A 26,747-nucleotide genomic window follows, 5' to 3' on the forward strand; every position below is an offset into this window, starting at 1 on the left:
AAAGAAGTATATATGTCTTTTTGCAGGCTGCTTGTAATGAGCAAATGGAAAAGTATGAACGAGCATTTCTACTCCATTTACAAGGCATAGTTACAACGACGTAAAACCAAGAATCATCAATAAACAAACAGCTGACTACTTTGAGATTGTTGTTTGTGATGTGTCCTCTTGTAAGTTGTAACCGCCACTGGTTTAAATTAGTTTGACCACGATTCCAATAAGTCAATCGCAAATCTAGGGACTAGGGAGGTGGGCGACGTGAATAAGCAATCAATCTCTCCATGAATCCGAGTATTAAGGAACTAGGAAACATAAGAGACCGAGTCCTTTGTAATCATGAAACAGAGCAAAAGCGAAACTTATTTTCTCTGTTCTAAATCTGACCCGACATCCACAGGAGCTCCAATGTGAGCTAGACCAATTCATTATGGCCCATTTTCTCACTCACACCATTCAATTTTACGAAGCCCACTTAGATTAAGTAAAAATTAAAACAACAGATATAACTACATTAGTTAAAGACATATTTAAATTATGTACGCAACATTACCCAAATGTTAAATTATGTAAGGACTCTTCACATGTTCATCAGAAGAAGAAAAAACATTCGACCAAAGTAGAAAGAGTCAGGACACATACTAACCCGATTGACTTGGATGCTTGTCGTTCCATACCATTCCCACTCGGTGTTCCCGTCCATTGAAGGCTTAAGCTGCCAGTCACCTCCACAGCATAACCATCTCCGAAATATTCAATCACAACCTGAAGGGAAAAATCTTTTCAATGACTTCTTGGCTAGACAAAAATTCGAATGCATATATAGTTAGAAAAAGTAAAATTTATCATGAAATTCCCAACAGATTCAAAAGTTCAAAGAGTAGTGATATCATATACATTATAAACTTGTCTTAAAAGAACTAAGTGATATGGTGTAAATTGTAAAATCTTAAGATCAATTTGAGAGAGTTCAATGTGACGGATCTTTCAAGACCTCATCATGCGGATACTTCTTGTCTAGTTCAGCACTCTCTCATCAGTATTGTTGCCAACGAATTTGTTTTTTTTTTGTAAAAAGAAAAGAAAACAAAGATATTGAGGAGAAAACCATGCATGATGCATGAGGAATACATATGGATCTTTTCTTTTTAAAACTAGCTCATAGGATGCCTACTCCGGTTTTCCAGTCAAGAATGGTTTATGCATTGCTCGTTCTAATGATTTAAAAGGCTTGGATTGGCGTGGCATCCAGTAATAGGCTAACAATGAAATGTTCTTTTCGTGCAATAAAAATCTGAACAATTCTAGTTAATTTCTTGAGAAACACCGAATGTTTTACGTTTGGATGTCATGTCAAGGTATTATCACTAATAAAATACAAATAGTAATTAGATCTTCATGGTCAGATATGTACGGCGTACCATCATATACATAATACAAAGAATGCAATTAAGACTTTTTTTTTTTTAAGTATAGATCAGATCGAATATACAATCAACTGTATCAAAGTATCTATTGTGAATGGATCTGGTTGTTTTTTTCTTTTATGCTTGAAATGCACAGAAGAAAAGCCTAACATCCATCCAATATTCTTACTCTCAGGCTCAACTACACAATATGATGAGCGCTACCAGAGCGAATTCCAGCCATGTAGATTCTGAAAAAATTCTGCATATTTGCCATGGTGTTCTCCGGAGGCAAACCAGACAAGGATTCAGTAGCAATGCCAACATGTTTGGCGTAATTGACATCTGAACTGGTGTAATGATCTTAGCTAGGTAAAAGAGAGATCTTTGTCCATATCAGTACTGATCTCCTCATCCTCTGTCATAAAAACAAAACATTGTTAGCTTATCTGCCTCGACAGCTTAAAATATCATCTAAAACTAGAACATGGTTTGAAGATATTGAACCTTCAGAAAGTTGAGTTTTTAATATCAGCTCTATTGTTGATCCTCTCTATGCTCAATCTTCAAATAAGTTTTCTGTAGTTTCTCCCGAATGCTTGAAAAACAAAAGAGTTTTTTCCGTGCTCGAAAGACCAGCCGATGAAGATACTCAAACTTGTATGCCCATAAAAACAATTTTTTTAGAAAACGAAATTTTTCATTAATTATATGAGAATGGGATAGATCGGGCTTGATAACAAGCCTTACATTTTCAGGGACAAACAACCTTAAAAAGAAAAAAAAAGAAAAAACATACAGACAATAGAATAAAACTACAACTAGAAGTGGGTAGATCGGGCTTGATAGCAAGCCTTACATTTTCAGGAAACAAACAACCCTAAAAAGATAAAAAGAAAAAGACATTCAACAGAAAATGGAATAAACCCCAAGTAAGCAGATAATCTTAATTCAACTAGGGTAGATGAGATGATTCTCTGGCGCCGTTCCTCACTAGGGCTCCTCCTCCGCCGCCGCTTCCTCCTGCTTTTCCATTTCCTTCTCCAACTTAGCCTTGCAAACTGCCTCTTGAGCCTTCCAATACGCTTCATACGCCGCCACTTCTTCTGCCGTCCAGGAATCCTTACCAGATCTGATTCTGGCCTCTTTTTGCTCATCTAGCTTTTGCTTTAGAGATTCCGCGGTTTCAATAAGCTTCTTGAGGTTTTCATCGTATTCGTTTTCCTCGCCATTTGGAGCACTGCCACCGGAGGATGAAGACGCGGCGACTGCGAATGATCTTCCACGTCCACCAGCTCTGATACCCAATTTCGAGATTCCCTTCATTTTGTTTTTCTTATCTTTTTTTTTTTTTTTTTTCTGATTTAGAACGTTAAAGGCAAAAGTTCGTGGTTATTATCATTGCTCGAAGTAAGAAATATATAGGCGGAGAATCACTCCTTCGCCATTTTCATTAATGTTGGCCGATGTCATGGCTTGCCGGAACTGTGTTAGAAACATCTCCCAAAAAATAGATTATAGTTCTGCAGGTAGACTCTTTGGGAATAATGGATTTTAATTTCCCGTAGTTTTTTTTTTCTTTTCGTGAATTGGCATGATGTAACACTTTGAAGAGAAACGATTTAATTTTTTTTTCCTTCTATATTCAATTTAAACTAAAAGTGGCCACTTCTCTCTCCCAAGTTCCATCTGCCTAGCTTCCGCATGCATGCATTAAAGTCCAAGTATTTAATTATATTAATGTTATTTATATAGTATCATTTCATCTCTTATATTCAATTTTCCATCATATATTTGTCTCTTTCTTCTAAAAATTTCACCTCTTTGTTTATTTTTATTCTGTTACCTTGTTTTCTTTTTCTGCATATCTTCTTATATTTCTATTTCAATTTCTATTTCTATTTCTTCCATATATCTTCTTATACAAACGTGTCTGTTCTCTCTCTTCAACCCTTACCAATCCAATTAATGTAGACCTCTAATTTCCCCCCCCCCCCCCCCCCCCACTCCACGCCATTACTATATTTACACAACTTTATTGACTGCCCACGCTATATCGTATCTTTTTTTGTCACGTAATAGTACGAACAAGACCAGTTGCAATAATAATGAACGTATTTTCTTATTTTCATTTTTATAAAGAGTTTGGCTATTATAATGAGTTTGATAGCTTTACTCCATTATATTTCTAAATCATACTATACACTTTTACGACATATATTATGCGTCTATATATTCCTTCGGACTGGTTCAACATCACAACAAGTGACTTTGACATATATATATATATATATATATACGTGAATCGAATGATATGCATGAAAGTATCAAAGACTATTAAACGTTTCAACAATATCCAACAATATAAATGTTCTCGTACGAATCACTTGATCACAAAACTCATCATAGAGCTAGGAAGAACAAAAACGTGATGAAAACGTTTTTGGCGTTTGAGTTGCCAATTTACTAATGAAACCCTTTAAAAAAATTAATACAATCACTTTCTAATACAAAATTTAACTATCAAATTAATTCACCGTTTCAATTAAATCGTTTTTTCAATATGAACTTCAACTTCTCCTCTAGTTATTTTTCCTGCACCCCAAGGTATGGATTCTTTCCCTAGCTAGTAACAACAAGAAATATGTTTAGGATAAGAAATTATTTTGCATAACAGCATGTTTCATGACATATCTCATATAGAATCATTCAAATATATATATTTTAAAAATATATTGTTCAAACTTCAAACTGCAATGATTCACATGTTGAATCTTTATGGCTTATGGACATGTGAGAGTATGAGACGTGTCAGGGTGTACTCTCGGGTTAGACATCAGCAAAGTACAAATATAATTTACGAAAATGATTATTGTCCAACTTAACCGCGAACCAAGCACAAAGCCAAAAGAAAAAAGTGTATAGACCGCGAATCTAGTGTAGCAATCAACATCGTCTACTTTTTGGAATGTGTTCTATTAGTATTTTATCAACATAGTATGTGTTGACAGTGTTGTTGTTGTAAAACGTAAAAGTATACGACATTATCTCAGTTAATTACATTTTACATCATCTCAGTTGATTCATTTACTTATGGGATTGTGACATTTTCCAAAACCCTTGATTCATTTACTATCTTCTGAATTTGAATTTAAAGTAGTACTATACTACTTTTTTTTTTTTTTTTTTTTTTATCAAACAAGTAGTACTATACTACTATATATAATTATTCTTTTAAAGATAAAGAATGAGATTGTGACATTTTCCAAACCACTCAGTTTCATTTAAAGTCTTCTATTTTACCGCCGAGTTTAATTTCCGGATACCCACGCTCATCTATGACGAACATTAATAAGTTTCATTTTCTTTTATACGCACATATGATATGGAGAGCATGCTCTAATTAAGATCTTCAATAAAAAGAAACTTATGGAGAACATTAATTAAAAAAAAACTTATAGAAACTATGTAAGCATCTTTCTGAAAGTATCTTTCTTTTGGCATTAGTTTTCTAAAAGTGTATTAAGCCCAATAAAAAACTAAAGAAGAAAGCAAAATATTTGTTTTGTATTACCGCATTAATTAAGATTTCAATTGTTGGTAGTGGTTGCATTATGAGTTACGTATTACGACTACACGTGAAAATACAAATAGGTCGATTTCAATATTTATTATATCTCTTCTAAGAAAAAAAGACGATTACTAGTCTTGGAACTGAGCCAAAAAAATGGAACTGACAACAAATATGTAATGCTATTTCGACGTTTTGTTTTTCGGGGTTGCTTAATTGATACTATCTCTCTGACTCTCTCTCTCTAAGACTCTAATGAGTAGTTAATGACCACCAATACAAACATTTTCTTAAAAACAAAACTAGTAGTTATTCAAAGAGATTCAAAAGGTTCAACTACAAAAATTTCGCTAGCAGCGCAAAGTTCAAATCATAAACGACCAAAAACAAGAATTCTTGGTCAAGCCAGCCTTCCTACTTCCTTTAATCAAACCTGAGTTGAGAATTGAGCTCATAATAGGAGTAGCCTTCAGTTAAACGCGGGGCTAGCCAAATATTTCTTCAACAAAACAAAAAATTATCCTATACATATGATCATGTACGGTATAATCTTCGGTCCAATATATTTGGGACGTTAAATTTTTTGGACATTTTAGGCGAAAATTGTAAATTTAAAATATTTAGACTTGTTTTTAAAGGTTTTTTAAAAATATAAATATATTTTATTAAAAATTGTTGGGCCTGTTTCTTGTTTTAACGCCTTAATTGGGCCGTTTTCTAATTTAAAAATTGTGAATTGTTACAATACATGGGTCTATTTTTAACTATCTTTTAATTTAAAAGTCACGAGATCAGGATTAGTACGCGGGTTTTCTCTTCTCTTTTTTTTTTAAATGCCGTCGAATTGGACCTCATCATTTAAAGGGCCCAAACGATGAGGATAAAACGACAGCATTTTCTTTATTATTTGCGCCTAATTTGACGGACGTGTAAATTTTAAACGGTTTAGCTAAAATCCGATGGAATTGCTGGTTTGGTTTGATTTATTTCCGGGTTACTACAGTAGTAGTACCATTTATTTGTAGTTGTATCGAAGAAAACAGAGGAACCCGGTTTTATGAAAGAGAAGCAAAGCAAAAAATGGGAATTTAGGGTAAATGGGGAAAATGCAATTATGCAAGTTTTGGGAAACGAAGCAAGAAGGCAAGAAGGCAAGAAGGGTTCAGGGTTGGTGTTTTTAGGGTTTAGGTTTTAGCTGCTGCTGCTTAGGGTTAGGGCGGAAGAAGCAGAGGCTCTGTTTCAGTGAATTGCGGTCTTTCTCCACGGCGGCGACGCCGTATCTGCTTTTACGCGACACTAACCACAGGAGGGCAAGGAAACCATCTGGTAGAGTTGTGGTCGACTACCTCCTCCGGATTCCCTTGAGGTGAGTCTATACGAGAGTTTCCCTAATTCTGACATACCCGAGAGTAGACGAGATCAGGTTATCTCATCAATGAAGACTCAATACCTGGTCGAGTCACCTGATTCTGGCGACTCCTTCATCGTTTACTGGTAATTATATTCATTCGTCCCTCCTCTATACTTTGAATTGTATTGATGATAACAAAACTATTTGTTGTAGTGTAAAATAAATAATAGTTAAGGTTTACCGTACTTAGCCCGCCGCCACCGTGCGATGATGGTCCCGACCGCCACGTATTCCTCTAGGTCTGTTTCAGAGTCCAAAAGTAAACTGAATGATTCGATTAATTGATAAAGTGTTACAGGAAAAGGACTTATAGTAGAACAACCACTTAGCACTACTTCCTAAAAAACCTGCAACTTATTCAACTACTCGGTTAACAACGGAAGACTCAATCCTACGACTTAGACCAATTCAAACTTAACAATAAAACACTTAAAACTTGATAAAACTTCTTATTCTTCAATCCCTCCCTTAAACTGGAAATACTTTGTTTCCAGTTTACACCTCCTTCACGCCAACTCCCATCATTCCTCTGAGCTTCTCGAAGACTTATAATTTCACCGGCTTGGTCATTATATCTGATAGTTGTTCTTCTGTGCAACAAAACTCCAGCTCAATCACCCCTTCGTTCACAAGATCTCTAAGAAAATGGTACCTCACATCAATGTGTTTGCTTCTCCTATGTAGAACTGGATTCTTGGATAGCTTAATGGTAGAATTGTTGTCACAAAACAGAGTTGTTCCATTTCCTTGATCAAAGCCAATTTCTGTTAACACATTCCTCAACCACATTGCTTGACACGCCCCATGAGCTGCCGCAACAAACTCAGCCTCTGTTGTCGAGAGTGTAACAATTGGCTGTTTCTTAGAAGATCACGACACTGCACCATTTCCCAGCATGAACAAATACCCAGAAGTGCTTTTTCTATTGTTCTCATCTCTTGCATAATCACTATCAACATACCCTACTAGCTTATCTTCTTCACCAAAACCACGCTTATACTGAATACCAAAATCAGTAGTACCTTGAATGTATCTCAAGATCCTTTTGCAGCTAGCATATGTGCTTCAGTTGGATTCTCCATGAATCTGCTCACCAAGTTGACAGAGAAAATAAGATCAGGTCTGGTAGCGGTTAGATACCTCAAGCTTCCAACAAGCTGCTTGTAGGCCGTTGAGTCTACTGCTCGTCCAGCTCCTTCCTTTGTCAACTTGCTTCCTGTAACAATAGGATTCACCACTGAGTTGCAGTTTTCCATACCGAACCTCTTCAATGTTTCCATCACATACTTCCTCTAATTGATGAAGATTCCTTGCTCATCTTGAATTACTTCTACCCCCAAAAAATATTTCATCATTCCCAGATCAGTCATTGAGAATTCCTTCATCATGGAGGCCTTAAAAACTGCAAGCATCAACTCAGAATTGCTTGTGTAGATAAGATCATCGACATATAAGCTGATGATCAAAACATTGACTCCCTCAGCTTTGACGAAAAGCGTGTGCTCACAATAGCATTTCTTAAACCCCTCTCTAATGAAATAGCTCTCAATTCTGCTGTACCACGCCCTTGGAGCTTGTCTTAGGCCATACAGTGCCTTTCTCAGCTTATAAACTTTCTTGCTATCTCCTCCCTTTAACTCAAATCCTTTGGGCTGCTCCACATATACATTTTCTTTGAGTTCACCATGCAAGAATGCACTCTTCACATCAAGCTGCAGGACTCTCCAACCCTTTTGTGCTGCCAATGCAAGAATCAATCTGATTGTATCCCATCTTGCTACTGGTGCAAAGACTTCATGAAAATCTACTCCTTGTGTCTAATGAAAACCCTTAGCCACCAACCTTGCCTTGAACTTATCAACTTCTCCCTTCTCGTTTAGCTTGGTTTTATAGACCCATTTGACTCCTATCACCTTTGTTCCCTCAGGTAACTCAACCAGCTCCCATGTATGATTTTCTTATATAAATTTATTCTCAGCTTCCATCGCCTTTCTCCATGTATCATGTTTGATGGCTTCGTCAAACGTTTGTGGATCATCTTCTGCAACATAAAATGCTACCAGCTCTTCACCATCTATTGACATGAAAAAACTCATACCTTTACATTTGTAGTCTTTCATCCACACTGGTTTTGGAAGAGTTCTTCCAGCTCCACTTTTTTTAACTGCAATCTCTCTTTCTTTTTCAGTAGCTATCTCAGATTGTGACTCAGTGACCGGTGCTTCTATCTCTTGCTCATCAATTATCTCCTCTTCAGTTTCCTGAGAGTTTTCTTGTGCGTTTTCTCCTGGAATATTGAGTTTCTCTTTCTCTTCTTCATCAAGAACCTCAACAAATTTGTCATCTTCCACCTCTTCTTCCCAGCTCCATGGTTTCTTCTCGTCAAACTTGACATCTTTGCTGATAATGATCTTCTTTGTTGATGGATCATAGAGGCGATAGGCCTTTGACTCCGTACTGATCCCAAACATCATACAATTGATGCTTTTCTCATCGAGTTTGACACGCTTTTCATAGGGAATTAGTGCAAACGCGACACAACCAAATACTCGCAGATGCTCCACAGAGGGTTTGTGTTTATTCCACTTTTCTGAAGGTGTCATGTCTCCTAAGATTTTAGTTGGACTCTTGTTGAGTATATGCACTGCATATTGCACTGCTTCCGTCGAAAAACGCAGTGGCACTCTCATCTCAAAGAGCATACATCTCACCATATTCATCACACTTCTATTCTTTCTCTCAGCCACACCATTCTGCTGCGGAGTGTAAGCTGTTGTGAGCTGTCTTTTAATTTCTTCTTGTGTGTAGTATTCCTGGAATGCTTTAGAGTTAAACTCTCCTCCCCTGTCTGTTCTTAAGCACACCAAGAGTTCCTCTAACTCCCTTTTTGTAGCCATCTTGAACTCCTTAAATGCCTTGAAAGCTTCTGACTTCTCAGTGAGAAGGAATGTCCAACATTTGCGATTGTAATCATCAATAAAGTTGATGACATACCTTTTCCCACTCTCTGAGATATGAGATATTGGACCACAAATGTCGTTGTGTACTAGTTCCAGGCCTCGACTTGATCTCCATGCACTTTTCTTAGGAATATTTTCTCGGTTATGCTTCCCATTCATACAGATCTCACATACATCCTCTTCAATGGTGATCTTTGGTAATCCTTCTACCATCTCCTTCTCAGCTAGTGTCACCAATGAACTTTGATTTAGATGTCCAAATCGTTTATGCCAGATTTCTTCTTCAACATCGACCACTTGGTTTACCTCCATCTCTCCTCTTCTCTCTTTCACCTTTGCCAATGTCCACAAACAGAATGTTTGTGGACATTACTGATTGCATTACCACTCTTCTCTGCTTTTTTTGCCTAACTTCACACAAGCCGTCTTCTAATGATCTTTAACCCCTTTTGTTGCAGTTGTCTGACACTGAAAAGATTATTTTTCAGACCTGGGATATAGTAAACAGAGGATATCACCTGAGTTACACCATTAATCTCAAGACGCAGGCTTCCTTTTCCCTCAATTTGCAGCCTTCTATCATCTCCAAGTTTTACATGTTGACGAAACTTGTCATCAAGCTCCGTAAACCATTCTTTCGTACCACACATGTGGTTACTGCAGCCTGAGTCCAAATACCACACATGTTCTTCGTCTTCCTTTGTGAGATTCACTTGTGTCATAAGTAGCACATCTTCCTCTAACTCAACATAGTTAGCCGTCTTCTCCCAACTAGGGCATTCGTTTTTGAAGTGACCCATTTTGTGACATTTGTAGCATTTGATGCTACTTTTGTCAAAGCTCACATGACCTCTGCTTCTCCCTCCACGGTAGCCACCTCTTCCACAGACATATCCACCACGTCCTTTTCCACCTTCGATTTTAAGAGCATGTTCATCACCACCAACAAGCTTGCTCAAATTCTGCTCATGCACCAGCAGAGAGCTTTGCAACTCATCAACCGAGAGAGACGTGATATCCTTTGATTCTTCTATAGCACACACCACATATGTGAATCTTTCAACCAGAGTGCGAAGAATCTTTTCAACAATCTTGGCATCCGGCATGTCTTCTCCAAGATTTCGCATATCATTTGCCACCACGATTACATGAAATACATATGTCGTGATTGTATCACCATCCTTCATCTCAAGTACCTCAAAATTCCTCCGCAGCCTCTGCAATTGAGCACTTTGTACCCTCATGTTTCCTTGGTACTTTGTTTTCATGGAATCCCAAATATCCTTCGAGCTATCTTTTTTTGCAATCGTCTTCATAATCGTCTTGTCAATTGATGCAAAGAGATAGTTTTTAATCTTGAGATCCTTGAGCTTCAACTCCGCAAGCTCCGTACGTTGTGGTCCAGTTAAGATCACGTTTCTCTCCGGCTGTAACACACCTGGCTCAATGAGATCCCACCATTCCTTCGATCTCAACAGGTTTTCCATGAGCATTGCCCAATGCTCATAGTCTCCATCGAATTTTGGAATACTCAACAAAGACTCTTTATCACCCATCTCACTTGTTGTCTCTCGATCTGTTTTTCTCACCCTCACTCTGTTTCTCTCTCGATCTCTCACCCAATGTATTTTGCTCTGATACCACTTGTAAGTTTCAGAGTCCAAAAGTAAACTGAATGATTCGATTAATTGATAAAGTGTTACAGGAAAAAGACTTATAGTAGAACAACCACTTAGCACTACTTCATAAAAAACCTGCAACTTATTCAACCACTCCGTTAACAACGGAAGACTCAATCCTACGACTTAGACCAATTCAAACTTAACAATAAAACACTTAAAACTTGATAAAACTTCTTATTCTTCACGGACATCCGGGTTCAAGTGAAGGTGGTGAAACTTATGATGTCACTACTTGAACCCGGATCTGGATGTAGAGGAAAACGCGGCGGGGAACATCTTCTCATAACTTTAGATTTTGGGATTCAGAGAGATAAGAAGAGATTTGTAGAAGAAGATGGCTTGTTATATAGGCAAGGGGTGTTTGCCATTGCCGATTCCGGCAAAGATCCGGCAAAGATATCTCGGCAAAGAGTGTGGAGAAAAGATCGCACATCTAATAGATGTAAGGGGACTTGAGTAATATATAAAGGGTTAGGGCCTCTCCACTCATTGCCAATTGGTTTTGAGTTGGAAGCCCACAATAAAGCCCGAATTTAACATGGTATCAGAGTCTACACACGCTGGCCCATTAACTAGTCTGGCCCGGATAGAGGCCCGATCACCCCATTAATTGATGGTTCAAAGGAATGCCCAATTTTATCAAGATAGCTAAAAAAAGAGAGCATTATCTCGAGGGGGAGTGATGGATTCTGTCGAGATTAATGGCTAAAAGAGCCATCATCTCGAAGGGGTGTGTGGAGAAAAGATCCTATATCTAATAGATGTAAGGGGACTTGAGTAATATATAAAGGGTTAGGGTCTCTCCACTCATTATCAATTAGTTTTGAGTTAGAAGTCCATAGTAAAGCCGGAATTTAACAAACACAATTGATCACGACGAGAGAGATTTGGAAATTGAGAAAGTTAATATTTTGATATTTCTTGAAGACGTTTGAATTCTTTTGACCAGCAACAATTTTTAGTTTATTTTTTTTTTTACTTTTTTTTTAATAAAGAATATCTTCTCTCACATTTATGTAACTCTCTTGAAAATATTCACTGCGACGATCCCACGCTCCTCCTCCTCAATTGATGTCTTTTCTTTAATGCCCACCAAATACAAACGTTTCTCTTTCTTTGCAAGTAATAAGAAATTTAAAACTTCGACTATACTGAAAAAATCTAGCGTTAGCAAAAGAATCTCAAATCATAAACGGCCAAAAATACGAAATGTGAGTCGATTTCTTTATTAATCTGATTTCCCAATACACTAACTGTGTGGCATAGAACTGTCGATCAAGTTAATTCGACTTACTTTTTGGCATAGAACTATATATATATATATATATAGGTTGAGAGTTTGAAGTTTAAACTACTTAAAAAAAATGTTTTTTTATGTAAGATTTAACTATTTTTTTCTTGTATGTGTGGATCCAACCAGATCGAAATAATAAAGTGATCCCTAATTTCCAACCGCAAACACATTAACAAACAGAGCAAAAGTGAAATCAGTGACACCAAACCAACTTAGTAAATTATTAACTTTTCAAGACTTGTACTTCTTTCATATAGTAGTAGTATTTTTTACAAGCATGCAAGTTTTATTTTATTTTATAATAATATATTTCTTATTAGTAGTTACCGATCCTTTTTCTTCTTTTGTTGATTGATGGGTTCATCATCTTTAGATCAAAGAGCATCCATTTACAATTCAAACAGCTAATGATAATCAAAGATCGGCATTTTAAATGTATTAGAGCCGTTAATAATTATTTTTTGGGTAGAATATCTTTTTTTTTTTTTTTTTAAGTCGGAGTTTGATTTCCGAGTCAAACTAATACCGTGTACTACTAGTATATGTCACCCATTTCTTGATGTTAGTTTCCAAGAAATAATTGATGTCACTCTTCAGACTTTTAGTATTTTTTAGCGTAGTCTTCCTACTTCCTCAGTAGAAAATAATTCTAGTATCAACAATGATGATCTCAACAATATTACACTTAGATATTTAGATTTGTTCGTTTGAATAATATTTAGAATAGAGTTTTCATATTATTGGTTGCACAATTTGATTGATAAAATTCAAAGAAATGGGTGATAAAATTCCATTTAAACAATATAATTTTTTTCTGTTAATTAATTGAAGTGTGTGTATACGTACGTACGTAACCGTTAACGACAAAAGGGCCCATTTGTAGAATTGTAAAATCGTTTAGCCTCATCGTAAATGGGCCCTTTTAATGTTGAGGTCCAATTCGAGGAATAGCCAATAAAGAATTAGTCAATTTGATGTGTGCATTTTGTGCATGCGCATTTTAAATTTTGGACATTGGATTTGTAATTGATCTACTATGAAGGAAGGGGTAACCATACGAACGATTAAGCGAACACAACAATAACTAGATAACGATCAAACAGACACAATAATAATGATATAGTTATTGAAGTAGGATAACCGATTCTTGAAAACATGACTCCTCTAAAAAAGAAACACAAAAAAACATACATTAAAGTAGAGATGATAACAAGACAAACTCTTCAAACAAAACAAACTCTAATAAACTTGGTAAACCTTAATCATATTATTAATGATAGATTACCATACATGATCTCCCAATAGGTTGAATTCATGGTCGAGAGGATTCGCTGGTCCTCTCAGATGCGGACCTTGTCCTTGATGCCGAGGAGTCCATCTCATCATCGGACAGCATCAGAGCCATTTCGACGTCGGAATCGTCTTCGCCGTTCTTCTTCATTAGGTACATGGAGTTCCCGTACTCCCAGCGGTTTTTTCTTTCGAAAGCCACATTCAACGCATCAAGGCGTTTCTGCTCAAGTATGTATTGATTTTTAATTTTTATTTTTAAAGTACGAAAAATATATATGATATCAAGTATGTATTGATTTTTAGTTTTTATTTTTAAACCCAAAAAAGACTAAAAACAAAAGAAAAAATCACCATGGAATGTGCTTTTCGTGAACCTTAAGTTTCATTCCCACACGATTTAGGAACTAGATCTCTTCGTTCCAATTTATGTTTATATTTCCTAATAACATGTTCAAAACTCAAACACAAAAATGAGTAATTACTACTAATTCATATAAGTACTGACGATTATTGGTACCAAACTATTATTTTAATTTTTTTTGTTTACTCCATTATCATATATATTATGTGCGATTGTGTGGTGTCCAAATTTTCTAGGTCTATTATTTTCATGCTTATTAAAGCCATTTTTCTATCCATTTTTTTTAAATATTTTCAATACATAGTAAAAGAAGAAGATAATTTCAGTATTTTGCCAAAATAATAAAAAGAAATAAAAAAAGATAAATCCAGTATTTATATTCTGATGACCTAAAATAAAATTCTCAAAAGAGAATTAATCTTTTGGTAAAATAAATAAATGAAAAAGTAAAGAAAATTATCTTCTTTACTTCTTTATTTTTTTTTTTACCTATTATTATTATTATTCAGTCAGTTTGGTCCCTCTCGCATCCATCGTGGACATCTTTTTTTCATCATCGCACAAAAATATAACAAACCTTCCCAACTCCGATCGACTTTATCATCATCTCTCCTTCTCTTCTCCGGCGAAATCTCTAAACTCTCTGCCGCGAAAATCACAGTTTTTCAAGACAAGTATGACACTAACGAATCTAATGGTGATCCTCCATTACTGAAAGCTTCTAATTTCCCCGTTTATCGAATTTTAAAGGTCAGTAACTCAATCTGAGCTTTTCCCTCAAAATCGAAAAGGTTCCGGAACTAATTTTTTCAACAAATTGAATTCTCCAGTAGCGGATTGTGCGGTAGTTAGTTTAGGTTGAAGAAGGATGACAACAACTGGGTCTAATTCTAATCACAACAACCACCATGAGGATGGTTCCGGTAGAAGCAACAACAACAATAATAATAACAATAACCCTAGTACTAGGTCTTGGGGCACGGCGGTTTCTGGTCAATCTGTGTCTACTAGTGGCAGTATGGGCTCTCCTTCGAGCCGGAGTGAGCAGACGACCACCGTGGCTACATCTGCTAGCGACAGTACTTTTCTACGCTTGAACAATTTGGATATTCAAGGTGATGATGCTGGCTCCCAAGGAGCTTCTGGGTATGTTTAAAACCACCTCAATTCTGTGATTTTGTTTAAAGGTTTTTTTTTTTTTATGGGTTTATTGTGGTGGTTGGGTTTAGCGATTTAGGGTTTCATTCTATTGCAAATGGCTGCTTTTATGAGCTTATTACCTTGTGAATGTTTTGTTTGGCATAGGCGTTGCATAGTCAATATATGAAACTTGACCAGTAGATGTGTAAGCATGATGTGTGGATCATACCTTTTACGAGCTTGAATTTTGACTTTCCTGATACATTCTATTGCTTGAAGTTTGTCTAAAATCTTATACAAATCTGCCTATTGGAATATAAATATCTCCACAGTATCCTTGTTGGGGCAATAGGCCACTGTCTTTGTGCCTAATTTTTTAGTGGAAATTGTTACATGTCTTCTGTATAGTTTAGTTTGATCATTAAGCTATTAACAGTGGTAAGAAGAAAAAGAGGGGACAGCGTGCGACTGGTCCAGATAAGAATGGAAGAGGGCTACGTCAATTTAGCATGAAAGGTCTTATCTCTTTCTCTGCCTCTTTTCTGCTTCCGTTTACATTTAACTGATCTTTTTGTTGTTCTTCCGGCTTCCTCTCAGTCTGTGAAAAGGTAGAAAGCAAAGGAAGGACAACTTACAATGAGGTACTGTAGTTTCCTTTTAACAGAAAGCTTCACTATATGTCTTCCTTACAAGATATGTTCACTTCCGTTTACATTCTCTCATGGAACTGATTTCTTGTGCTTATACATTTTTCACATAGTGGAATATCAAATTTGTCTCATGAGAAGTATTGCAAAACGTGTAGCTCTGCAATATGGTATCTAACAGGTTTAAGTACTTTCAGGTTGCGGACGAGCTTGTTGCTGAATATGCACTCCCAAGTAACGATGGAACATCCCCAGACCAGGTACGCATTTCTTCTATAGTTTATAACTTGAACATGTGCGATACTTGCTGTAAACTCTGGTAAAAAGTATATAATGTGAAAACGTTTTACCAGCAACAGTATGATGAGAAGAACATAAGACGAAGAGTATATGATGCTTTAAACGTCCTCATGGCTATGGATATAATATCCAAGGATAAAAAAGAGATTCAGTGGAGAGGTCTTCCTCGGACAAGCTTAAGTGACATTGAAGAATTAAAGGTTTCAACCATATATTCTGTCTGCCCATGTTCCAAAGCTCGTTTAGAGAATGTTCCTGAATCTGATTTCATTTTGTTTTTTGTTTGCAGAGCGAACGACTCTCACTTAGGAACAGGATTGAGAAGAAAATCGCATATTCCCAAGAACTGGAAGAACAAGTAATGGACAGCATAAAACCTCTGGGCCTATATGATTGATCTTATTGTTACTTTTATCATAGATTCTTACATGGTCCTTCTTTCTTCTCTGTATGTCTGAAAGTACGTAGGCCTTCAGAATCTGATACAGAGAAATGAGCACTTGTATAGCTCAGGAAATGCTCCCAGTGGCGGTGTTGCTCTTCCTTTTATCCTTGTCCAGGTAACTTGAATCCACAAGCAAACTTAAGAACTTGAAAAAACGCCTTCTTTTCATCGTAGTATCTGTTCCTTTATCGTCTGATTGTTGTTGTTTTTTCTCTGCACCAGACTCGTCCTCATGCAACAGTAGAAGTGGAAATATCAGAAGATATGCAGCTCGTGCATTTTGATTTCAACACGTAAAAATCAAACACCAAATTTGATCTCTTTTCAGCTAAATTTCTCTATTATGTCGATTACTGACACTGTGAATTTCACTATTTGCAGCACTCCATTCGAGCTCCATGACGACAATTTTGTCCTCAAGACTATGAAGTTTTGCGATCAACCGTCGCAGCAACCAAACGGTCACAACAACAACCAGATTTCTTCTCACAATTATGCGCTGGAAAACTCTAACGAAGGCCCTAGCTCTGGTTCAGCGATGCAGCTGGAAGTGTACCAGCCTCATCTTCAACCGCAACAACATGAGCTGCATTCTCAGCCACAAATCATTCCTACGCCTGAGACTAACGAAGTAGCTTCCGCTGCTGATACTGCTCCAGTGATATCAACGTCTCACCCAGGGACAATGAACTCTAGCATGAAGGCCGAGAATTGAAACACTTACGAAGGCCATTTGTACACTTATCTGTAAAAGTAAAACTGTAAAGTAGTCTTGGAAAAACTACCTGGTTCTTTTGACGAATAGCCGGTTTAGCGGTAAATTTGTACCGGTGGTTTCTGTATTAGTAATACAGAATCTAAGATTCCTTCTCGGGTTTAGCGATTTTAAGAATCTTTTGCCATAGGAAAAAAAAACACTTGTACTTTGTATGGAAATCGCAAAATCGGAATAGTTTTGGTTTGGGTCAAACCGAAACCCGGTTATGGTTTAAGTTATCTTAACCGTATAGAAATGGTGAGAATTAATTTAAGTTATCTTAACGGTATTTGTAAAACCGAAATCAATTCATATGATTAATGAGAAATAGTGTTCGAATCTCTCACACTCAGTCGTCATCTTAATAAATAAATGAAAGTGGGAACTTCACAGAGGGTTGAGCAAGTCCGGCCATGGCGACGATTACTCATATCCCTTTCTCTATCTCCTTCCCATCCTTGGAATTTCGGAAACCGTTGCTCTATTATCATCGTCGTAATCAGCAACCTCAACTTTGTGTTTCGTACCTGAATTCCACGAAGAAACATAGTTTTGTCTGTTTCGCTTGTTCCATCAAACAACCCAGGTTCGAATTTTTCTCCTTTGTTTTTTTTTTTTTGTTTTTGGTCTTTGCTTCGATCTGTGAATAAAAATTAGACGTACATAGGGCGTCAATTTTTGGATTGTGGTTTGAATTGGATCGAGTGTTTTGCAGAGTTCGTAAGAGAGTGAAGAGCAATGAGGAGCTTCGGAGTGAGATTATGGAGTTCGTTGCTTTGGCTGGGATTCCTGAAGGTCACGTGCCGTCCATGAAGGAGCTTTCGGCACATGGAAGGTTTCAAATTCGAAATTTGTAGTTTTTGTGTTATAAAATTTTAAGCAGTCAGTAATGTTGAGAGTTGTGTGTGTCGTTTACTCTTTAAAAGTCTTCTGATTTTAGGGATTGCTTCTGAAAACTCTTGATTTTTTAATTTAGTTTTGGTTGTGTGAACATTTTCTTTTTGCTAGAGTTGATCTTGCCAACATTGTCCGACGAAGGGGATACAAGTTTATCAAGGAACTTCTTGCAAATTCTGATATTGAAGAAGAAGACTGTAAAGAGCTAGTCTCTGAGCAAAACGCCAACTTGGAAACAAGTGCAAGTCCCATTTCTTTGGAAGATTCGATAAAAGGTCAACACATAATTTAATAAGAGTACAAATATGTAAGATTTGTTATTGTGAGATAATCTGATATTTTTTATCTGATGTAGAAGGTCAGGGCGAAGGAGCACTGGATGTGGTTGATGGAAGAATGCCTCTTGATCATGAAAAAAATAGTTTTGATGCGAATGATGTTGTCATAAATTCAAGTACCGAGGCTGAAGAACACGGAAGTTTGAGTATAGATGAATCGCCATTGGCTGGAGTTTTAAGCATGCAAAACTCCTTTTCTAACTTGGCTGACACTGATCATTCGGGAGATATTACAGAAAACCGTTTGAAGATTGAGAGTGTGGAGCTCAACAATAGAAGTGCTACTGAAAACTCATCTTATGAAGCTTCAATATCTGCAAACCATTCCCCAGTTTTAGATGATACTTCAAGCAGCTGTCCAGACATAGAAGCTGACAATGTTTTGACGACAGAGGATAAGGAGGTGAATGATGTGGAAAAAGATACCTATGATCACTACACCAGTCCTACCTATGATCATTATACCAGTCCTACCTATACTCATTACACTAGTCCAGGTCTCAGTAACATCAAACATGTTGACATTGCTACTGAATCCTCGTCTGCTTTGACCTCGGAGAACACCATGTCAAGTGCAGAGAATTTTCAGAATCAGCAGATTGATGATGTGGCTGGAAATCGTTCTGGTAGTGCCGATGATAGTTTAGTTGAGTATGAGGACAAGGATTGGATGTTAGGATTTTCTTCTCCCACTTCAAGCATAGAAGAAAAAACAATCAGATTTATTCAGAACGGATACTTGGATACAGTTGATGGTATGTTCGATCTCCTGAAGCCTATACTTTATTTTTAAATTGTCTTAATTTCAAGTATATATGATGTCATGCCGTATCGATATCTTCATTATTCATGCATATTTCTGTAGTAAAACTTTACATCCGTGGTGAAATAGTTAATTGATAGTTGGAATCTGTTTCAGATGAAGAAATTGACATACCTAATGAAAGCTATCCTGAAACTGAAGAAAGTGCAGAGACAACCAAAGGTGCTGAGTTCATAGGAGACAGTCGTGGTGGCCAGAGAAGTATGAGCACTCCACCAAATGGAACTGCCCTAGCATTGGAGGAGTTTACTGATGCTACAGAAGTTAATAGCTCTGACAGGTAAGTCTAACCATGAAGGTCAAGTCTGTTACTCTTGATCATTATTTGCATTTTATAAGTGATCCTGGATATTAAATCCAAGCTTAAGACATTCGGTGTATCTCAAGAAAGTGGTATTTTTTTCAATATTTATTGCATTAAAAGAACATTATATTGTTAGTTGATTATTGGAAGCCACACCAAGCTTTTATATCATTAAAAACTGAGTAATGCATAAACCAGTCTTGACTGAAAAGCCTGGATTAGGTATCCTAGGAGTTTGACTCGTGTACATTTCGCATGGTCCACTTCAACATCTCTGACCTTTAAATTTTCATTTGATAGGATTAGTGATCAGAGAGATGGGAGTGCTGACATGGATACGGATCCACATGATGAGGTCTTGAATTATCCTGCTCACTGAACTCTCTCAGATTTGATCTTAAGTCATTAGTCTTTAACTCTATGTTTCGTATCCATGCTCATAGAACCTTGTTCTGAAATGATACAGACCAGGAAACGGGAAAATCAGGTTGAAATTACTCGGCTGAGGTTCATGCTGGTACATTGATTGCTTTCTCTCAATATGTGGACCCGATAAAGTGATTTTTGCTTACTAACTTTGTTGGTAATCTATTGCATGGCTAGAATCAAAAAGAGCTGGAGCTGTCAAGGTTGAAGGAGCAGATTGAAAAGGAAAAGGTAAGCTACTACTCTCCAGCAACATATTGTACATAGGTATATCCATTAACGAAAATGCACATGAATTGGTGGATTCCGTACATCTGATTATACTTGGATGATACTCTCTTTGATAATTTATCTAGTCTCATGCAAAGCCTGATACTTGTTTGTGTTCCTAATCTCCAATTTCCTGGGTTCAGCTTTCTCTTTCAGTTCTCCAAAGACGGGCTGAAACAGAGATCCAAAAGGCCCAAATGCTTATCTCAGAGAAGGAAGTTGAATTACAAGAAGCTGAGGAAAGTCTTTCAGGATTGCAAGAGGTAGCTTAATTTTGCTTCATAGTTATCGTTTTGTCATGGTCCCATTTCAAACTACTATCAAGTATCAATACAATCTTAGAGCCAGATCCATGATTGCACGCACTCTCACCACTGAAAGCCGCATTATTAAAGTGATTTTTTTTCTTCAGATTATGATTGAATATTGCGGAGATGGTAATGTTGTGGAAGTGACTGGTAGCTTCAATGGGTGGCAACACCGAGTGGGAATGGAACTACAAGCATCCAAGTCAATCGGGTTAGTATTGGTCCTGACACTCTCTGCTTCCATCGAATATTTTTCTTTTGATGATGAACATGTGAAAGACTCATTTAGCATTCGGGTAATGTTTGCTTGCATAAATATGCCTTCTAACTGCAATCGTCATCTGTTGAATTTAGCTTCGACCTGTTTGATATTTTTTCAGGAAACAGAAATGCTGGTCGACATTACTGTGGTTATATCCCGGTACATATGAGATAAAGTTCATTGTGGACGGGCAATGGATAACAGATCCTCAAAAAGATTCGGTTACAAGAGGACACATCACAAACAACATTCTCAAAGTAGAGAGCTGATGATTTCTTGCTTTTACTGTTTTCTCGAGTTGAATTCATTCCGCATGAGCGGTGTGGGCTTCAACAGGTGAAAGGAGCAGAGCAAATCGTTTCAAAGTTTTGTTAGCCTCTTCAGTTATCGTTTCAAAGTTTTGTTTTATTTCAAAGTCTTTGCTTTTTCTTCTTAGGGCTTTAGGTGGTAGTAGACTCTGTACAAAATTGTAATTTCAGGTAAATGATTAAAATAATACAACACTTATGTCGTTCAAGTTCCTTTAGAATGCAACACAAGCATCATATGCTTAAACCGTTCAAGACAATGCGTAAAAGCAGAACCCTTATGGGTTACTTTCCCTACAAATTTCGTTATTTAAGTTGATAACAGATAGGACATTGAATTTTTAAGGTTTTAATAATTATGTTTTTGCCACAATAACTGCTTCAGTTTCCTTAAATTGTCAGATTCTGATCCTACCATCTCCAGTTACTTCCTCTCAGGTTCTGTGACCGGTACATAGAAGCCACTCAAGTGGACCATTTGAAGCTGCCTCTCATGCTCGACCAGTACTCAAACTTGTGTCTATTTGATTTCTACGAACGCATCTTTCTTAAATTTCTTGCATAGTGCCTGTGCAGCTAAGTCAATCCGTGCATTATCCTGTAAAACAGAATCTTGTGAGCCTCGAAAAATGAGGAAAGAAATGAAACCAGACCTTGTTGTTTCGTACCTTTCCCTTTAAGCAGATGATGATAGGGCCTTCTCTAGATTTCCGGTAACAGCCTGAGAAGAAGATTGCGGTTTAAGACTTTGGATGCTCCTTACAGTTAGATAATATTAGACAGGTCAAAGATTTAATACCAAGATATATGTCTGGGAATTCGAGACCAAGTTTGGACAGAGGTTCTGCAACTTCAACCTGCATTTTGTTGATAGTCAAATCCATAATCAGTTCAAGGCAAGCCACAGATCTATCAACAACTATGAGTCTTGGTTCATACAATGATGATTGCATGAAAAAGTGGCAAATGTTTGTTTAATCAGTTGAAAGCAAGCCATGGCGAGAGAAAAACATACATCTGTTAAAGATGTCATCAAGCGCCTTGACGAATACTCTATGAGTGAAGAACCTCCACCCAATTTAGTAAGTTCTGTCAGACATTCCCACTCTTCCTCGAGCTCCTTAGTGTTTGTAGCAGCAAGAACAATCACATTGCGGCACTTGATCTACACAGATAGACCGGAGAGCAAATGGGTAAGAGAATAATGCTGAAACATTTTAACTTTCAATGTAGTTCTGAAACCACATACCAATGGCACTGAAAGCTTTTCATGATGTAGAAGTTCAGTAATTCCTTCTGGTAACTGAGCCATCTGAAATGAGAAGAAATCAACTACATTGAATAACCCCACCCCACATATACACAGAAATGATTCTGATGCTGTAAAGTTTGAGCTTATCTTGTCTGAAGATAGATATGTAGATCTATAAAAACTTTTATGCTCAAGAACGAACTCACCTCATTCCTGTCACCTGTGCACTGCTCGCTTATAAGATGCCTAAGGTATTCCTCAAACTCTTCATCAGGTGCCTGAATAAACGGCATTATGAGCCTCTCAAATTAGAATTGAGTGGTGATTGTTTTTCTCAATGAGATGCTAAGGCACATATCTTAACCATGAAAGAGATACGTACCAGGCGAACTCCAAATGCCTTGGCAACACCACCCAAAGTAACATCTGAATGCAACGGACCAACTCCTCCATATATAAATACCTTCATAAGCATCAATCAAAGGAAAACTGTCAGTCACATCATCCACAACAAAATCTCTCTTTAATTTTGATATTTGATATTTATAATCATCTGTTTAAAGTACTTACCATATCACTCGTAGACCTTTGGCGGTCAACTTCCTCCGATACAGAATCTATCTAATTAAAGAAACACAGTGAAGATATAACAGAGATTAATAAGCCGATTGGCGAAATATTTACATTGTCTGATTAACATGCTGTATGGGTGAAAACTGATGACAATGAGTAACACTCACTCACATCATTCCGAAGGATAGTGGTTTGTTGCACCGACCAACCGACAGAAGTCAACTTCTTACACAACGACAATCCTAGTTGATCCTCAACAGTGCCAGACCTGAGCTATGGAACAGATAAATGGGTCGGAAGAACTTCATTGCACCTAGTAGATAAGTAACCAAGCAGGACCCTTTTCGACAAGTGGTTGGCCTAAGTCTAATGTCACTGATTGATATATATATCTAGCATACTATTCTCTAATTATATACAAAATTTCAAGAACAGAGCCTGATAGTAAGAATTAATGACTTACAGAATCTCATCGCCGACAGCAATTACTGAGGCCAAAAGCACCTCGTGTTTCTGTGATTCGGTGTCTATGTCATTCTTGAGTGAAGCATTTTTCTTGACTCTCCCAGCCCTTTCTAATCTCCCATCAGAAAGCAAATAAGCAGGTTTGAATTTTTCTTTACTGCTAGTGTCGTTAACAGACAATAATGAGTTGGGAACAGTATCATGAACACTCCCAATTGATGTATATCTGCATATTCATAAAAGAAACACAATCTAAGACGTATCGGTCAAGAATGAAAAATCTTGTTAAAGTGAATCTATGGAGAGGACTTTTACCCCTGGTCATAAAGACTGCAATACTTGACCTTGCAAGTTAGGAGAAATGCCCAAACATCTCTGCACAAGAAAAGTTAGAAAATCAGAATAAAGATCAAATGAGAATAAGAGATCACAGCACTGTAAATTTGCTTTAATTTTCCAATTTCCAAAGACTTTATTTGGGTTACACTGTCATATTAAGGCTGTACCAATTACAGTGACCACCAAAGTTGATATAGTTTATTAGACTTTATCATGCGTAAGAAGATATGATTACGGAGAAAGAAGATACCTGTACGACCAATCCAATATAGGATTCACCCTCATAAAGGGTGGCCATCCAGGTGAACTAGGAGAGAATTGTTCTTGACCAACCTGATAAAATTCGGTGAGAAGTAATAAATCACAACGATCACATTTTTTCACTAACTTTTACAAAATATTTGTATCTGAATCTTGAGATTAAAGATTTGAAGTGAAGCTAACCGCAGTAGGATCACCAATTCGGACGCCAAGGAAAATAGCTCTGATAGGGTTAGCCTTTAGTAATGCCTCTAACCCGGATTTGAAATCCTGGCGAATGATATCAAGTTGCAGATTGTAACTGCCCATATAGAATAAGATAATTAGCTAACCGCAGAAAGAATATCATTCTGGGAGCAGACACCGTTTGGCAATCTTACCCGAACTACTAGAATGCTATCATCTTCAGTTAGACATATAAATACGAGAAAGAAAAATGAACGCAGAGGAACAGTACTTTTCTTACGTTTGAGCTGCATCATATGTAAATGCATTAATTTCAGTGAAGGCAGAAGGGCTCTCAAAATATATGGTCCGGACTGGAAAACTTGATAGACCTCCATTAGAAAAACTCTGCTCTTTCATATGCAAAAAGTAGCCAGCTCTAAGAAGATGCAACAGTACCTAAAACCATGATGAGACACATTATTATTACTTAGGAAAAAGAGAGGGAGAAAAGAAGAAAATATCCAAAAAGGAGATTATCGGAAGGGAACAGTTGTAACTTACAGTGGAGTCTTTTCCTCCATTGAAACTAAAGGCGACCTCTTCAATACTGCAGAAGTAGACAAGCTCAATATTTTCAGGAATCAGTAAAGTAAAATGCATTTCCTAACTGCACAATATACACTTTACATACAACCACAATGTAATATCTGGACAGCATACAAAAACATTGAACATGACAAGCGCACGACAAACAAGAAATGAATAGAAAGCATCTTTAATTTCTTAACTGTACAAAACATTACACGTTATTGAATTCGATTGACAACACTTATAATTGATCTTGCCACCAATAAGACACCAAGAAGGGTGTAGCAGCCAAGTCTAGTGAACTTGTAGGGGAAAACAAATGTCAAATTATCTTCAGTTTTTCCTTTAACAAATGTGACAAAACCCATGGATCTTGACGACTCTTTTCATGAAAAGATCCTCACATGTCAAATCTCTCAACGTTCAACTTCTAAGCTGTATCTTTCTAAAAATTGTTAACTTTTTTAATCAGATATTCAAAGTTAAATCTTAAATCTCCAGCAAGAAACAAAAAAAAAATGAATCTAGAGATCGAGAATTTTATCAAGTAAGAGGGAAACCAAATGAAGTAAAAAGAGTAAAATAAATGAGAGAGAGGGGGGGACTGACGAGTAAAGAGCAAGAGCTCGTTTAATGACGAAAATGGCGTTATTGTACTTGGTCTTCAACCTCTTATCATCGCTTTCTCCGATCGCTTTGTCAATCTCCATCTCTCTTCTCACCTGTGATATAACCCCCAAAATGCAAAGATCAAATAAACCCCCCCCCCCCCCCCCCCCCCCCCAGAAACAAGAAAAAAGCTCAATGCTTTTGCAAATTAGGAGACTAAGATTGAGTAATCCACAGATTTAGGAGCTTTTGGGATAATAATGAACTCAAGAAGTTATCTCACCTTTTATTTCCGACGACTCGAGATATCTAATCTATCTCGTCGGAAGTATTTAAGATTGGCCGGAGGAGATGCAGAGAGATAAAACAAAAACGAGAAATTCGTTTTCGACTCTTAAGAGCAGATTCTTCCTTCACTATGGATTTATTTATTTTCCTTATGGGACAATTTTTCAATTTTTTATTGCCACACCCAATTTATCTAAAACCCACCAAAACAAATTCTGAAAAAACAATCAAAAGAGATAACAAAACAAAACAAAATTATGAATATTGACAAACAAAAAAAAAATAACAACAATTTGAATATGAAATAACAGAGAAGAAAGACAAAAAAGCTTTGCTCACATTCACGATTTTCTTCTTTCCATATTTTTAGAAAAAGTAATAATAATAAAAAATTTCCTTGCAACTTGTTTTTTTCTGCAGAAGTTTTGTTTTTTTTCTTTTCTTTAAATCTAATGTAACCGGAGACTTACAGTAGTATCTCAGTAAATGTAAAATGTAAAATTCATGATGTAAGCTGTAATACCAAAACATCATCATCATTCGGAATCTAGTACAATTGACAACTAACCTAGTAAAGATAAAGTTGTTTATATTGATTTTTTTTTATCGAAAAAGCTCAAACGAGCCAATTTATGGATAAATTATTTACAAACAACAGAGGATGCGGAAAAGAACGTGTTCGGAGTGCCAAAGAATCCGCTCTTACATTAGCATTTCTAGAAACCTGAACCAAAGAAAATGAAGAAAACTCATCCCTCTCAATCTTGATATTGTCTAGGTATGTTGCGAAGGCTGGCCAATCATGAGGTGAAAACACCATTTTCACCAAATCTGAGCAGTCTGTTAAGAAAACCACATCCCAGAAATCATATCCAATTATGCATTGCATCACCCAAATGAAAGTTTCAAACTTCTGCATGTAACGGAGTGATTTGTATAAAAATTTCTGATTTCAGAATCATCTTCATTTTTTCTTCTTTTTTTAAAAAAAAAAAAAATATATA

At 36.8% G+C, this 26,747-nt stretch overlaps 5 protein-coding genes across 27 annotated transcripts; 2 read left to right on the forward strand and 3 right to left on the reverse strand.

Annotated features, from left to right (window-relative positions):
* Window positions 1-7,255: 7,255 nt before the first annotated feature.
* On the reverse strand, window positions 7,256-7,665 carry LOC147929092 (secreted RxLR effector protein 161-like). Its single transcript, XM_087482346.1, has 2 exons — window positions 7,480-7,665; window positions 7,256-7,384 (listed from the first exon to the last, which is right to left on the reverse strand). Exons 1-2 carry the CDS (start codon window positions 7,663-7,665, stop codon window positions 7,256-7,258), a joined length of 315 nt encoding a protein of 104 aa, XP_087338472.1.
* A 2,093-nt stretch (window positions 7,666-9,758) lies between these two features.
* LOC147929093 (uncharacterized) lies at window positions 9,759-11,021 on the reverse strand. The gene has a single exon (XM_087482348.1). It carries the CDS (start codon window positions 10,899-10,901, stop codon window positions 9,759-9,761), a length of 1,143 nt encoding a protein of 380 aa, XP_087338474.1. The 5' UTR covers window positions 10,902-11,021.
* A 3,478-nt stretch (window positions 11,022-14,499) lies between these two features.
* Window positions 14,500-17,572, forward strand: LOC104708789 (transcription factor-like protein DPB). 2 transcript variants are annotated; one of them, XM_010453918.2, is made up of 10 exons: window positions 14,500-14,725; window positions 14,806-15,121; window positions 15,552-15,631; window positions 15,713-15,756; window positions 15,960-16,022; window positions 16,116-16,262; window positions 16,352-16,420; window positions 16,524-16,622; window positions 16,730-16,800; window positions 16,889-17,572. In XM_010453918.2, the coding sequence occupies exons 2-10, from the start codon at window positions 14,844-14,846 to the stop codon at window positions 17,220-17,222; spliced, it is 1,185 nt and encodes a 394-aa protein (XP_010452220.2). In that variant the 5' UTR covers window positions 14,500-14,725; window positions 14,806-14,843; the 3' UTR covers window positions 17,223-17,572. The 2 variants fall into 2 exon arrangements, with proteins under 2 accessions (XP_010452220.2, XP_010452221.2); XM_010453919.2 differs by having other exon boundaries at window positions 14,504-14,725; window positions 16,122-16,262.
* LOC104734364 (protein PTST homolog 3, chloroplastic) lies at window positions 17,565-21,455 on the forward strand. 9 transcript variants are annotated; one of them, XM_087482617.1, is made up of 11 exons: window positions 17,565-17,850; window positions 17,980-18,099; window positions 18,273-18,436; window positions 18,517-19,254; window positions 19,425-19,602; window positions 19,927-19,981; window positions 20,093-20,143; window positions 20,230-20,283; window positions 20,466-20,585; window positions 20,735-20,841; window positions 21,011-21,455. In XM_087482617.1, the coding sequence occupies exons 1-11, from the start codon at window positions 17,678-17,680 to the stop codon at window positions 21,159-21,161; spliced, it is 1,911 nt and encodes a 636-aa protein (XP_087338743.1). In that variant the 5' UTR covers window positions 17,565-17,677; the 3' UTR covers window positions 21,162-21,455. The 9 variants fall into 9 exon arrangements, with proteins under 9 accessions (XP_087338743.1, XP_010452223.2, XP_010452222.2 ...); XM_010453921.3 differs by having other exon boundaries at window positions 18,520-19,254; window positions 19,419-19,602; XM_010453920.3 differs by having other exon boundaries at window positions 17,566-17,850; window positions 19,419-19,602.
* On the reverse strand, window positions 21,400-26,194 carry LOC104737812 (bifunctional cytosolic FAD synthase/FAD diphosphatase-like). Of its 14 annotated transcripts, none has more exons than XR_015578747.1 (18): window positions 26,083-26,183; window positions 25,739-25,958; window positions 25,456-25,568; window positions 24,820-24,865; window positions 24,557-24,714; window positions 24,274-24,391; window positions 24,080-24,162; window positions 23,806-23,865; window positions 23,489-23,716; window positions 23,197-23,293; window positions 23,023-23,073; window positions 22,835-22,915; window positions 22,659-22,730; window positions 22,450-22,512; window positions 22,140-22,365; window positions 22,000-22,057; window positions 21,869-21,921; window positions 21,400-21,798 (listed from the first exon to the last, which is right to left on the reverse strand). XR_015578747.1 is itself a non-coding variant. In XM_010458075.3 (18 exons), exons 3-18 carry the CDS (start codon window positions 25,554-25,556, stop codon window positions 21,721-21,723), a joined length of 1,497 nt encoding a protein of 498 aa, XP_010456377.3. In that variant the 5' UTR covers window positions 25,557-25,568; window positions 25,739-25,958; window positions 26,083-26,194; the 3' UTR covers window positions 21,400-21,720. The 14 variants fall into 14 exon arrangements, 2 of the variants coding, with proteins under 2 accessions (XP_010456377.3, XP_087338749.1); XM_010458075.3 differs by having other exon boundaries at window positions 22,216-22,365; window positions 26,083-26,194; XR_015578748.1 differs by lacking the exon at window positions 26,083-26,183 and having other exon boundaries at window positions 22,216-22,365; window positions 23,023-23,069; window positions 25,739-26,082.
* Window positions 26,195-26,747: the final 553 nt, after the last annotated feature.

The sequence above is a fragment of the Camelina sativa genome, chromosome 13, assembly GCF_030686135.1.
Source record: "Camelina sativa cultivar CO46 ecotype springtype chromosome 13, ASM3068613v1".
NCBI lineage: Eukaryota > Viridiplantae > Streptophyta > Magnoliopsida > Brassicales > Brassicaceae > Camelina > Camelina sativa.